Consider the following 14,674-nt stretch of genomic DNA (forward strand, 5'->3'; position numbering starts at 1 on the left):
TAAAGGAAGAAACCCCTTTCTAGCACTTCAGAGTTTAGATTTAGGAAAAGCCAGATGTGCTTTGTAAAAATTATACTGCCATGCTTGAAACCACATTCTTTTAATTGTGTTTCTCATTGGAGATCAGTATATAGCAGGAGTTGACCGTAGTCACATATAAAGTCACACATATGTTGAGTGCATCTCAACATCCTTTCTTTTCAGTTGGTGCACGTGTTCTTAATCTTGACTTGCATGGATCAGTGGAAAAAACATCAAAGTGTTCATTCTCTTACTGAGAAATGAATTTGTTCTGTGGATAAGGGAACACCTTCTCTGAGAAGTCCTTTTTGATTTCTTAATGATCTTGAAATGTTCATCATTCTTGGAGAAGTAACTGTTACACAGCCACAAGTATCTTTATATTTTAGGATTAGACCAGAGGTCTGTGAGGGCATGTAATGAAGAGACTTCAGGGCATTTTAAGAAAAGCCATGATAGCTGGGATTGTGAAAACCTTTTGCTAGAACAATGTTCAGAGTAGCCGAAAGGCTATCTGACAGCTGAGTAATCCTTTCGTACATGGTTAGATTTAGTTGCAGGCTTTCATTACAAGAAAGACTCTCTTTTTTTTCCCTTCTGAAATGATTTCAGGGCTAGCATTCACCTTCTCTGTGTGAAGGAGGAGACCTAGCATCAGCTTGGGATCCCCCGTGGCATTCCCCGTGGAGAGGCCCAGGCTGCCTGCAGCAGTGTGCCCTGGGGAGCTCTGCCTCCAGGACAGCTCCATGCTCCCTGCAGAGCAATTATCCTCCTTCTGAATAAACCTTCTCACAAAACAGAAAATCCAGTTTACTCCTGCTGTGTGTCACAAGGGACAACTGTTCCTTTTAATTGATGGTGCTTTCATGTAAATTCATCATCCAGTTAACTTTGTGATCTCAGCCTAAATAATGTTATTTTGACTAAGTGCTTAGTGGTTATATTGATTTGTGACAACCCCTCAGGTGATTATATCTGGTAAATGGACCAACAGCGGTGATTTATTAAAAGTCTGTCTTTCAAAAGGTGTTCTGAATGTCACCTACAGCCACTGATATTTCATCAGACACGTCAAGTCTCTACTTCTGCCTTTTGTCTCAGAATCTCTACGGATAATCTGAAGTTATATCTGAACTGAATGATTTTAGTCATTTTATTTCTAATACAAGCTGTGTTTGCACTGAAATATGGACTGAGAAACTGACTTATTTCTATGGCTGTAGCAACACCAGCCTAACACAGCTTTAGTCAAATGCAGTGCAGATTCAGCAGGATACCCAACAGCAGGTGTATCAACTAAATGAAAACTTCAAGTTAGTTAAGAATTATCAGGAAATTGGTTTTCATCTTCATTTTTTTCTGGCCCTCTATTCTGTGCAACAACACAGAACCATTTTCTTTTCTCTCCATTTGTCTAGCAGTGTACATGAAGGAAAATCCAGTGGAGCTGATTGCACCTCTTTATATTGAGGTCAAGCAAGTGCCTGAACAGTTAGTGCTTTGGTTCAAATGGGAGTCTGAAATATCCTTACAGTTAGAATTAGAAAAACGTTTTTGACCATTTTTGTCGTTATTGTTGACAATTATTAGCTAACAGATGGAGACAGACTGTATCTTCTGATCTCCAAAAATAATTTTTCCTGCTTTATTAAACAAGGCAAAAAAATAAATTCTGCTTTCTATATTAAGACAGCCTTTGAATACAACAGGAAGGAAAATTCAATTTCTTTCTCATAACTCCTTCTGTGTTATGTTTAAATGTTAAAAAGATACGTTTTGTTCTGTCTACTCGTTTTATCTTTGCATTTCAGAGCAGCTGCAGATATTACAAATTGATTAACAGTGTAGCAGAATGGTGCTTTCCTTTTCCTGAGCCTCATTCCTTAGCATTGGTAAAATATCAGCAGGGCCCACCAAGCCTCCTCAGAAAATAGTGATAAAAAGTAACAAAATCAGCAATCTCAGGTCAGGTTCTGTGGGCCACAGAAACAACAGATTATCCAGGATTGATATTTTCCAGGACTGATGTATGTCAAAATACAAAGCTCTGCTTAAGCTGATGTCCACAATTGAAATCAGTCTAAAGTCATAGAGAGGCATTCTGCCCTCCTGCTTCCCCATTCTCATGCTGTATTTCCTCCCAAGCTGTTGTGCTGGCCCTGACTCCCAGTTTGTCTTTCTGTGACTGGAGACAAGCATCCTTCTCCATCTTCATCATTCCACTTTGGTTTCCTGCCTCAGTTCCCCAGATGGACTTAGGCACTGCGCTCAGTGCTGGGGTGGACACTGTGGTGTTTGTAGGCTGGCGGACCAAAACATCAAGCAGGCTTCATGTGCTTACTTCCAAATAATAACCACTAAGGCCGATTAAATTTGCGAAATTGCAAATCATGCAAGGCTGACATGAGCTCCTCTCCCTCAGCATAAGAAAGGGATGAGTGATGGAAAGGAATTTCCTTTCCTATTAGGAAAAGGTATTGTTTGGGTTTTTTTAATGTATAGTATATGGTGCTTGTGACTGTCAGAAGCAGATCCAAAAAGACACTGCAGGATAATGGAAACACTCACTGATGTAATAATTAATCATAAATTAAAAAAATAAAAATAGAACTTGAAAGTGATGTAAAATTTCATGTTTCAGACCATTATACAATTATTTATTAGAGGCATAAGAACAGGCATTACCAGTAACCTATGGAGTAGTAGACAACTTATCTCCTATAGCCCTCTCCTAATTTATTAGTTATTCCTTAAGCCAGTGACACATACTCAGTTTATCTAAGACCAGTCTTGATCACATTACTCATCTAAGTTATCTCATTTACTTCTATGGAATCACTTGAGTGATTGAAACAAATAGAATTTGGTGTTAAGATTTGCCTTGCAAATTCATGCCTCCATCCCCTTACCTGATTTTGTTAGTTTCCAATTAGTCCCAGATTTCTGTGACTCTGAAACTGTTGTTCCAGATATGAACTCGTTAACTGTGCAGAGATGGATTTTTTATTCCCTTCTCAATATTTGATCTCAATGAAGAAATTAAAATTAGAAATTAATCAGATTTCTTTCTGCCATATTTAACAGCGAATATGTATGCAGTTTCTTCACAGATTTTCAGACTTTCAAATAGTTTTCTTTTTAAAAAATGTAAACAAAAGTTAAGTAGCTATGAAGGGTTGCCACACAATTTTAACATTTTTCACATTGATGTTGATTAGACAAAAGAGAGATAAGCAGCAAGGATACATTTCCTTGTGATGTTTCAGTATCACATTCACCATATGTTTCATTATTCTGCTCTTCTTTTGGATGAAGACAGTTGGTAAAAAAACAGTAAACTAGTTATAACATTGACAATTTGTCTTATGCTATAGATAAAAATAAATTCTATTTCAGGATTTCCCTGAACCCATTTCATCCCTTTTTCTGTTTCTAACAGTTCAGCAAGCAGTTCAGCATTCTGAATACTTGCATCTACATTTGCAGGGGGAAGGGAGGGAACAGTATTACAGTAACTCACTTAGTGGAAACATTTCTTAGAGGCATTGCTTATGCTCATAAGACACTGTTTTAATTTCTCGACTTTACAGCCTCTCCCTTCTTTCACGAACTTTCTGTATTCCCTAAAGTGGCTGGAAAAATATTGTTTTTTTCTTTCTTCTTAACTGCTGGTTACAAAACTGACAGGAGATAAGATTTGCGATAGGACAATAAAACTGCACTTCAAAAACACACACCATCCCTGAAACTGAAGAGCTTGCTCTCACTGGTAGAGCAATTTAGCTCAGAGCAAGACTCTCTTTAAATCTCTACCAGAATTGAGCTGCATCAGTAGTAATTCCATACGTGCTTCAAATGAAGATTTTCACTTCTTAGTTCTGCCTCACTCTCTTTTATTTATGATCACCATTTTATTTATTATTATCTTATTATTATTATTATTATTATATTATATTATAATATTATAATTCTAATATATTATTATTATTATTATATATTATTATTATAAGAATCAAAATTTCAGAACGTCTTTCTCTAGGCTCAGTTTTTCACATGCTTGTTTGGTGATTCAGGCTCAGCAGTCCCAGGTACTAGCAAATTCCTAACGCTGCTTCTTCCCTCTAGAGAGCTGAAGTGTAGCCTCCTGTTCCAGCACAACTGGAAAGGTGCTGCTTCTGACTTCACTGCTCATCAGCTCATGTCTGTATAGCAGGAACATTTTTAGGATCCCTGTTGGACTCAATTAACCCAAATCCAAGGTTAACTAAGTAATCCTCGCAACATCCAGTGCATTTAATGACACCTGAAAAAGGCAAACCTTTTTGTTTAATCATTCTTTATATTGATCTCTGTGTGTGTGCTACTTCAGCTTTTTTTTATATAGGGAAAGATAATAATTTTCTTTCCTCTAATTATATGGGATGTGAACTGGGCTTGATTTTCCTGTGCAGGAATGTGGGGAAAAAAAGCATATTACAATGCAATTTTGTACCAGTCACTAATTTTATGAATTCTATGATTGTATGTGCTTTGCAGTAAAAATGCTTTTATCACAGAAGTGCTTATACTAGTACAAACACAGTATAGTGGGCTTAGGCAATAAGATACCATAGGGCTTTGAGCAACCTGGTCTAGTGGGATGTGTCCTTGCCTATAGCAGGGGGGTTGGAACTAGATAGTCTTAAAGGACCCTTCCAACCCAAACCATTTTATAATTCTGTGATAAAATAACTATGTGATATTAATCACTATCTATCTCTATGAAATTTCAAAGATTTTGTAAGAAGACAATATTGGCTGAATCCTGCATCCTGTATAGCTCCCTTGAATACGTTATGGGCCCTTCTACTTCAAGATAGGATCCACACAAAAGCGGTTTTAGACCTGCTCTGCTCATCGTGCTAAAATTCTTAGTTCTGCTCATTTGCATCCAGTTCTCTCAGTGTTTCAGGCCAATTTTTATATCTGCATTTCCATATTCTCTGCATTTGAATCTATCCTTCTTCAATGTACATTCTAAGGATTTAAGGCTTGCTGCAGGATTGCGAATAGAATGTCACTGCTTTGGGTATTATTTATATTTATTTGTTGTACAAGTATCTGATAGCTTTTCAGATATTATGAAAATGTTTACATGCCTGAATTTTCTTCAAATCTTGAATATTTTTAAAAGACAGGCTTCTTGTCCAACAAGCCAGTACTACTGGAAATACTTATAGATGAGTAAGTGTGGCATGAGGTAGAAGTTTCTGCTCTGTTCCACTGCCTTGCCATTACTTTCTTAATGGATTGTATCAATAACGGGGACACAGTTCAGACTGAGAGTAGAAAAAAACCTCTCCCTTTATTTTTCTCATCAGTTTTATCCATTGGTGAGCCACCCCGACAGCACCACAGGTCCTACCCAACCCAACCTTGAGGGTCAGACAGATACACACATCCTCACTCCCTTTCATCTTCTCTGTAATGGGAGTCCCGTTGCCACCTGTTTGAAATGAAATGTTGCTATGGATACATGTCTGACTAAACAGTGAGGTTTACCAGGAGCACTATGTTGCACTGTCTTCAGTAGAATAACCTTAGTGTTACGGTGAAAATGTTGTGAATTTTCCATCTGGTTAATATTGATTTCTTCTCCCCCAATCCATCTCCCCTCTACCCCTTTTTTTTTCCTTTTGTTCTTTCCGTAGCTGTAACTTACACAAGTTACAAAAAAACCCCACCACCGGTACCCCCACGTACCACATCCAAGCCACTGATCTCAGTGACGGCCCAGAGCAGCACAGAGTCCACCCAGGATGCATACCATGACAGCCGGGCCCAGCGGATGTCCCCGTGGCCCCAGGATGGGCGAGGGATGTACAACTCCACAGACAGCTTGGACAGCAACAAGGCCATGAACCTCGCCTTGGAGACTGCAGCTGCCCAGCGCCACATGTCGGAGAGTGCCTCCATCCGAACCAGCGACAAGGCCATCCTGGTGACTAAGGCAGAGGAGTTCCTCAAGAGCCGGCGTTCCTCCATAGGGATTCAGGTAGCCTATCATTAATATCTGCTCGGTGATGAATTGCTTGCCTTCTTCCTCTAAGTAGCATAGAATGAGTCATTCAGCTTCACCGGCTCTAATAATCTAACAAACAACCCCTGGCTGCTCGGCGTTAATTGTAATTCACATCATGGCGAAGTGGCTGTGCAGGGAAGTCTTCAGCTGATATGCTGTACCTGGAAGAAAATGAATGAATAAATCTCTAGGGAGGTTACCTGTCATTAGCACTTGATATGAAAATTTTACTGCAGAGCTACAGGTGAACAGCATGTTCATCTCCTTCCCTCCATGAATTCAGTCCTTTTTATAGAATTATGTTCGTTTTAAAATGCTTCGCTGTATTTTTTCCATTATCTTTCACTTTTGACCTTGGAAAATGTGTGATGCTGCTGGAACCTAATTCTACCTACCACTCTCCTTTTAGTAATAGGTGTTCTGCTGGGGAGAGGGTACCAATTAAAAAAAAAAAAGAAACTTACTGATATATTTACATCATAGGCCTGGGTGCCCTGTGAGGAACTCACATCACTAAGGACAGCCTCAGAGTTTTCCTCCATTTGTCCACCATGTAATCATACCTTGCAAAATGTCTGGCAGGAAAGTTCACCCATGAGATATTGTATCCAGTGAATGAAATGTTTCCCAGTGCAGATTTTGCCTGGTCTTTCTTCTATTAAATGGAGAGCACTGGATACATCATAGTGGCAATTTATTAAAACACCTAGGGATTATCAATTAGTAATAAAAAACAGAAAGTGGAAGTTGACAAAAAATGAGTTGAGACACAGAAGTGGATGGAAATTTGGGTTTCTACTCTGCTCTTAATTTTAAGTGTGCGAACACCCCCTTTTAAATCACTGGATCCACTTTTGCCTTAAGACTCTCTACTTTTGTGAGATCAACTGTAGCAGAAATGCCATGTGTTTTGGCATAGTTACAGATATTGCCTAGATCTGGAGAGGGTGATAGTCCATGTAATTAAGCCCAGTGAATGACTATTCATCTATGAAGAAGTCTATAAGAAATAATTATTATTTTCTTAAAAAGTAGGGATTCCATTTCCACTGATTTCATGATGAAATCAGAGAAAAATATTTGGCTTAAGCAATCCATAGCTACTGGTTGAACTTTAATATCACAGTGCAGTATAATATCACTGCTCCAGAACATACTAGACAGACAGGAATACCTAGGCTTTGTCAGCAAGCTGCTTGCCCATTTCTCAACATAAAAGCATTTGCTTTCATGCAGAATTCAATTTAAAAGCAATGGTAAAATATGCAGATGACTAATTTTAAAATGTTTTACAAAGTAATTAGTGTATACTAAATTGTTTGGAGAAGGGGCTTAGAAGATAATGGTGAAAAGATGAAAAGAGCAGCAAGTCCTTTTTAGTAACTTTTACCCCCTGACCTGAAGCTTACTCTTCAGAAGGGAATTGTGTCTAGTGTTCTTCTTATCTCTTCTTTACAGCAGCTGTGTGCAGCAGCGATACTTAACAATATTGTGCCTTGCTTCAATCATTCCTGGTATTTCAACAATTAATTCTAGAACTTTGATCATATCCCTTCGTCCTGTTTCTCATCCTATTTCTTACTGCAGGTGATGACCAATAATTTTCACCCCGCTCCAGCTCTCTTTTTTTTTTTTTTTGGTGTGTTTAATAATAAGTGCATGTAGTCTGCAAAAAACATTTGCACAATAATCTACATGCAGGCAGCAGATCTTCTGTATCAGTTGTCATCTGAGGCCTGGCCCATAATTCTGATCTTCAGATATGCACACCAAAATAGTCAAGCATCTTAGAAGGATGAGCTGTTATCTTGTGAGAAGTACAGATTGTTTGGTTGCTGCATTAGATAAGGTTAAAATTGTGATGTTAGTCTTAACACAGCATCCCAGTAGTATATTTTAGTTTAAGGTTGCTTGGCTTTTTTGTTTTGTTTTGTTTTGTTGGGGTTTTTTTTGCAGTAAGTTTCAAACTTCACATTGGTGTGAAAAATACCTTTCTGCAGCATTTCTAAGCAGGAAATGCATTTTGTCATATTATTGTCACTTAGTGTGAACAGAATAAAAACAGGGGGTAGTGTACCTGCATTGCAAACCACATAAATAGTAATTTATGTCCCCAAAATACAGCTAAACTATTTCTTCTAGACTTCTGCATCAAAGAACCTCAGAAAAGGATGTTTTTTATTTGCATATTTCCTTGATTGACTAAATGACTTGTTTTCTCATTATCATGCCATGCCAGGGTAATGCATTTGATTTGCATTTATTTGCATTAATTATTTTGCTATCAGGGTGGTTAATTTGTGGACTTTTTTTGATGTTTCATTCCTTTAACACATTAATGTTAGAATGCTTGCCAATGGAACTTCACACAGTAAAAGCGAGGCATAAAGAATGACCAGTGCTGCACGTGGCATTGCTGCAGACTCAGCCTAGGGCTGCTGTGTCCTTGGGATATGTGGTCTGCCTAGTGTGCGTGTCATGAACAGAAGTCCTTTTGTAAAGTCTTGGTGTACTATACAGGTGCCAAAGGATTGGAATATATGAGCTCAGAGAGCCCAACTCACTAGGAAAGCATTGGACTTACTATAAATTGACAGTAGCATCCAATTTTCAAGGACAAAGAACAACACAGCCATTGTAACCCATCTCATGGGATGCTAGCCCTATCCCAGATTAGAATTTTGCACAACAAAAAGTTTCAGAAACAGAGCTGTTTCAAAAAGCTGTTGGTTTGGATTTTTTTATTATTTTTTTAGCTACCATATTTAAATAAATTAAATATTCTCAGATATATCAGCTGGAATTTGAGACAAACTGCTGATCCTCAAATTGAAGTGAATTGCAAATTACTGATACTGGAATTGAAAGTATAGTTGACATTCTGAAAAATATATACACAATAAAGAATTAAACTCTAGTAATAGTAGTAACTGTAATCTTCATACCTGTCTTCTGTCATGACAGCTGAAGACTTCTCAAAGTATTTGAATTAAAATGCAGGGTAGAGATTGCCCAGAGTAACCAGTAAGTCAAGAGCAAGGTTATTACCAATGCATACTTTTAGGGATTATTCTTCATACTTTAGCATACCCTTGTATTTATGCTAATGATTCATATTCAAAAAATGCTCTAGCTATAGACCATTTCAAATCAAAAGCATTAGGGTTGTACAAGGGCTGCTCCAAAAGTAATGCCTCCAGTTTTATTATGTTAACCCATGGCATCAGAGGTGGATGTTGGTGTTATGGCAGTAGGGGATGAACCTTCCCACCAATATTCCATCACATTTTGTTGCCATGTGACAGGCAGCAGCAGAGGAGCAGTCTGGCAAAATGGCATCTAACGAGAAAGTGCATACAAAAGAAAAGTGTGAGATTGAAGTCAGATGCCTGTGCAGATTTTAATGAGAATTTCATACAGGCTTTGGTTCAGTGCTGAAGAAAAAACATAAAATGCATAACTAATGGTGGTGACAATGTTGCAGAATAGCGCTTTGTAGCTGAGAATCTGCTCTATCAAATAGTGTAATTCTGTTCTTGATATCTGTTGTAGTTTCAGTGGAAATAAATAGGAGGCATTGCTTTCAGAGCCACCTAAGTAAAATACATGAGAAAACATCAGGAAATTACTTTCTATTTCAAATATTTCAAAATATGCCTTCCTTTGTTTCTTCTCTACTTAAGAGATGTCAGGACTTCTCCAAATAATCAGAAACCATGCAAGTAGACAATGTGAGAATAAATCTTGCGGAGACAAGTTCAGCCTGGTCTGGTGGTTGGTGATCCTGCACGTAGCAGGGGGGTTGAAACTAGATGATCATTGTGGTCCTTTTCAACCCAGGCCATTCTATGATTCTATGATTCTATGATTCTATGATATTTATGGAAATGAACTCTAATGGTAGAGAATAGACTCTGTTATCTTCATTTATTATCAGAGATCACTCTTCAAAGTATCTAGGGTTATGGGTGTTGTTTTTTCCCCCTCAATTTTCTTTATTAACAAGTTCTTATAAATAAAAAGCTTTATTCTGTAGAATTAGTACAGCAATTAGCCATCTAATTTTTTGTGTGTCATAAAGTGATCTAATAAATATTCGATAATTTTATATATGAATATAAATTTGTATATAGATAAATAAATAATGTCATTACCATCTTCTATTAAAATCTTTTTTTAAGAAGTACTAAAGTACCAAACTAAAATTTCCCCATAAGGCATAGCATTCTACATGTACTTGGCACTCTTACAGAGATGAGCATCTACATTTTCTTTGTACTGTGTTTAGGTTATAAAATTCTTGCTAGCGCTCTCCTGCTGTGTACACATATTAATCAAAAGAAATATTCCCATTATTTCACCAGTCTTTGAATCATAAATGATCCAAAGTTTTAGAGGTTATCCTAAAATTGTTGAGATCTTCTTAAAATACTTGCCAGACTTTTGTGGAAGATAAGTGTGTGAAGTCCTGGGCTTGCAGAAAGTAATGAAAGTTTAGGAAGTGCATCCATGATAAGAGGCCATAACTTGACATTTGAAGTTGAAGACTTCGGTTTTAAGTTTAAAGACCCATGTATATATATGAGTCAGAATTCAGAGGCTTATTCCATTAGTGGATTTCCCAGCCAGTCATTGCATTTTAACATCCTCATTTGTTAAAAAGCTTAGCAGTTCAAGTTGTAGTTAAAAAAACAGCTATGGTTGTTTTAAAGTTATCTTTATGTTTAGTCTTTTCACAGATTAGTGTTGCTCGTTTTTTTTACTGCCACTTAACACAATGAGACATTCTAAGTGGGGAAGGTTCAGAACGCTCCCAGAACATTTGTTGGTTCAGAACAATTTGCCACGAAGTATTAAATGCACCAAAAAAGTTATGAGTAATCACTGTTGTGTGCATTACTCTGATGTTACTATCTCATCTTGGCTTGACACAAATCCCATTTCTAAACTCTGGCATGCATTTTTAGGACAAAGTGCTTTCTTAAAAGAGCTGTAGAAGTTTTCAGCCTGTTGTACAATATTATTGTGTAGCTAGCACTTAACTGTTTTGTGCAAGGTATTTGACTTGCCCAGATGTTCTTCTGGGAAATACTGGAACAGCAGAATGGGTCTTTGTAGTCAGACAAAAAATCGCATAAGTATGTAAACGCAGGTATATTTTGGTGTATTTCTGAAAATGTATTTTAAAAAGTATATGCTTCTTTCTGATGAAAGTGCTCCCTCAGTTAATGGAAGCAGCAGTTGTTAGTACTGCAGTTTATTTTAAGCATTTTTTTGCATACAAATGAGATCTTTTTACCGAATCGATTTTCTGCATTCACAACTGGGTTTACTTGATCTATTATCAAATGTAGTATTTTCTTACTCTTTTCACTCATTATCACTGAGAAGCCTATGCAAGACTGAGAAGAATTATTATCGTCATTCCTGTGCATCATCAGAGAGATTGTTTATGAAATTCTAATTATAGAACATGTAGACTACGGCAGTAAAAACCCATTGTTTTCCCAATGCAACCCAAATTGCATGGGGAGAGATAATGTGGCCTGAAGGACTGTTATTACTGATGCTTATGAGAGAGAATCAGAAAATACCAGGTTAAAATCTCTTTTCTTAATTACTGAATATATTAACTTTGAACTTTCCTCAGAGATGGTATGTATTAAAGCTTAAGATGTAATTTTTAGAAGACTGGAATGTCATGTTGAAGTCCTTAAGTTCGAGAGCAGAGTAATACTTTAATAAAAAAAAGTAAGAATTGCTCTTAAGAAGGTAAAAATTATCAGCTAGGAAAGCTTACCAAATGCTTGCAGGAATAGTTTAGTCAGTGAGACATCCTTGCATAGAATGAGTGCCTATAAACAAACCAAGTTTGATTGTAACAAACAACTTATTTGCAACACTGATTTGCATTTATTCGAGTAATTCTGTGTAAGTATGATTTGCTCGTGGATCATTTTTACTAAGTCAGTGCCAGTATCCAGCACTTAACTTTCACGTTTTGAGCTGGATTAGTCAGTGACTGATCATAGAGGTTTCATATTATTGTCTATTCCCTGTTTTGGTGGCAAAAACAGTGGAGAGCTTTGTTACCTTTGGGAAAGATAATTAATAACAAAGTTATCCTAAATACTCTAATACACCTACTGTAAATGTCATACTTTTAGCCCATAAAACATTTTTCAGATAACAAAGGGCCATATTTCTAAGGAGATGTTAATTCTTTGTTTTCAAGGAGAGGAAAGGTAACTTGATAGGTAAGAGCTACTCTCATTCTTCTGCTTTTGGTCACTTTCTAGTGATTTCTTTTATTTCCATTTCTTGGTGAGATTCCCTCGTGATCAGACAGGCAAATCTTTTGTCACATTTTGCTGAGATTGTAGCTCAGTTTTCAAATACTAAGGCTTTTAGAGTCAATGTGAGTATTAAAATTACAATGAATTGTAGATAAGAACAGATCTAGTAAAATATTTTTAAGCTTCTGGAGCCATACAATAAAACCAAACATAAGACTTTTCCTCCTCTGCTCACTTGAATCTAACCTGGTTGTTACAATATTTGCAGTCCTAGATTGCACAAAAAGATAATATTTGGCATTCTCTTGCTGTTACAAAGAGCAGTAAGGACAAGAAAGCATTAAAATATGAAAGCAATTGTCAGGTCATTTAGTCAGTGTCACTTTTGGCAAGCTGTAGGTAAAGATAATTTGGCACAAGTTTATATTTAGAAGTACCTAATAATGCCCTTGATTCCTGGGCCATCATTTTCCTGATGATTTTGTTTCAACTAAATTTTTAGAGTAGATTACTTCCATTGTGTTTCTAATTCTAAGTGTCAATTACATCTTTGGCGGATTATTCAGAATATACTTCTAGGTGAAATACCAGTAAGAAAGCACTTGAAAACAGGCAAATGAAAAGAGCTGCTCCCAGATACGTTACATCAACAGAAAGACAGTAGCCCGTCCAAAATATGAAAGTGAAATTAGCCTCCATACCTCAGAAGCAGAGCTCAAAGGAAGACATGCTGTCTGTTATTAAACCTAACAACATAGCTGGCAAAAGCAGATATGCTTTTGATACGCAAAACCGAAGAAAAGTGTGTGTTGCCAGTTTTCCCACTTTATTCCAACAATATCAAATGACCAAATTGATCTTCTCAACAGGAACCTGTTCTTGTTTATGGAATCCAGCGTGGTCTTAACTGTCCCAAAGCAGGCATAGTGACAGTACTGGATATGGCTGGGATAGAGATACCTTTCCCCACAGCAGCCCATATACTGCTGTGCAATGTACTTATTGTTAGGACAGCTTTGATATACCACTTTTGTTTTGCTCATTTCTGGGCACTGCTGGCACAGCACCCTGAAAGCCAGGAGGCTGGGGATGGGTGAGATGGGGAGGGGACATTGCCAGGGCAGCTGACCTGAACCATTCCATCCTGTACAATGCTATGTTTAGCAATAATATCTGGGAAAGGAAAAGGAGAAAGGGGGGCTTTCATTGTGAAAATATCTTTCCTCCTTTATATGCTGTGACACTTGCCAGTCATGATCAAGTACTGTGACTCTCCTTAAGACTGCCATTAGACTTTGTTGGAAGTATTGCCATTTGAGGTTGTGCAAAAAAGACCCAGTCTCTTCTCCAGTCTTTTCCTAACTGTTCACGTTTGATGTCTGGTTTCACCTTCCAAATTGCTAGGTGCTTTCTGTGTTTAATAATAAAAATTACATATTCTTCTGTCCTACTTTCCTCTCTGAGGGATGGGGGAATGCCTGGGTGTGTCTCATTCTTGTCCCCACACAATTCACCTCATTTTCTGATTAGCATTCTCTATGAAGAAGATAAATTATACCCAGCTTAACTCAAAATCCTAAAAGAGCTAGGTGAGTCCCTAGCCTTGATTTCTTCTTGAATTTATTTGAGACTCTCTTGGGGCTTTTTACACTATAAATAAGAATATATTTTCTGATAGCAATCCCTTGATCAAAGAAAATGGACTGTATGGCTGTTCTGCCTGTAGCAGTGTTCTTTCAGAAGCTGATAACCCTCGAAGCACAGCTCAAACTTCTCACCCACATGGTGGCCAAACCCACCTTGACTAGTAAACTAACTTGCTTGTTTTGTGTTTTGTGTGTGTTTTTTTCCTAAACCACCTACCTCTGTAGTTGAGGCTGTTTTTCTCTGCTGATGATGAGAGGAATCTTTCTTTTTATACAGACAACACCAAATCTTGGAGACTGCTACCAAATCTCTGATACGTTAAAAAGAACAGTTGTCTCAGTGCGCTGCCTGTCCAAGTGAATGCAGCTAGCTGCCATGCAATTCCTGAGGTGGGAACAGTGCGAATTCATGCAGAATAGATGGAATTGCTGGGAAATGTTTTTTTTTCCCATAATAGTTACTCCACTGGTAACCAGAGCTTTCTGCAAGCCTATGTGTGATGCTACACTGAACAGTTCTAGCTTTGCTAAAGGGTTTCTGCATTTCATAAAAATTACCAATACCTATACCCAGGTAAATACAAATTTACACTGATTACTGGCCGGAACTCCCTTCAACGTGAATGTACATGGAACTGCTGCTTGAAAAT

General features: G+C 37.5%; 1 protein-coding gene across 1 annotated transcript in view; it reads left to right on the top strand.

The window, feature by feature from the left end:
* The window catches only part of DLGAP2 (DLG associated protein 2), a 410,760-nt gene that overhangs the window by 371,965 nt on the left and 24,121 nt on the right, over positions 1-14,674 (top strand). The window contains exon 9 of the mRNA XM_042817501.1: positions 5,712-6,055. Coding sequence (XP_042673435.1) covers positions 5,712-6,055 — 344 coding nt within the window. The remainder of the gene's footprint in view (positions 1-5,711; positions 6,056-14,674) is intronic.

The sequence above is a fragment of the Centrocercus urophasianus genome, unplaced genomic scaffold (genome assembly GCF_019232065.1).
Source record: "Centrocercus urophasianus isolate 14NV4802_14NV808 unplaced genomic scaffold, USGS_Curo_1.0 seq_10, whole genome shotgun sequence".
In the NCBI taxonomy this organism is placed as follows: domain Eukaryota; kingdom Metazoa; phylum Chordata; class Aves; order Galliformes; family Phasianidae; genus Centrocercus; species Centrocercus urophasianus.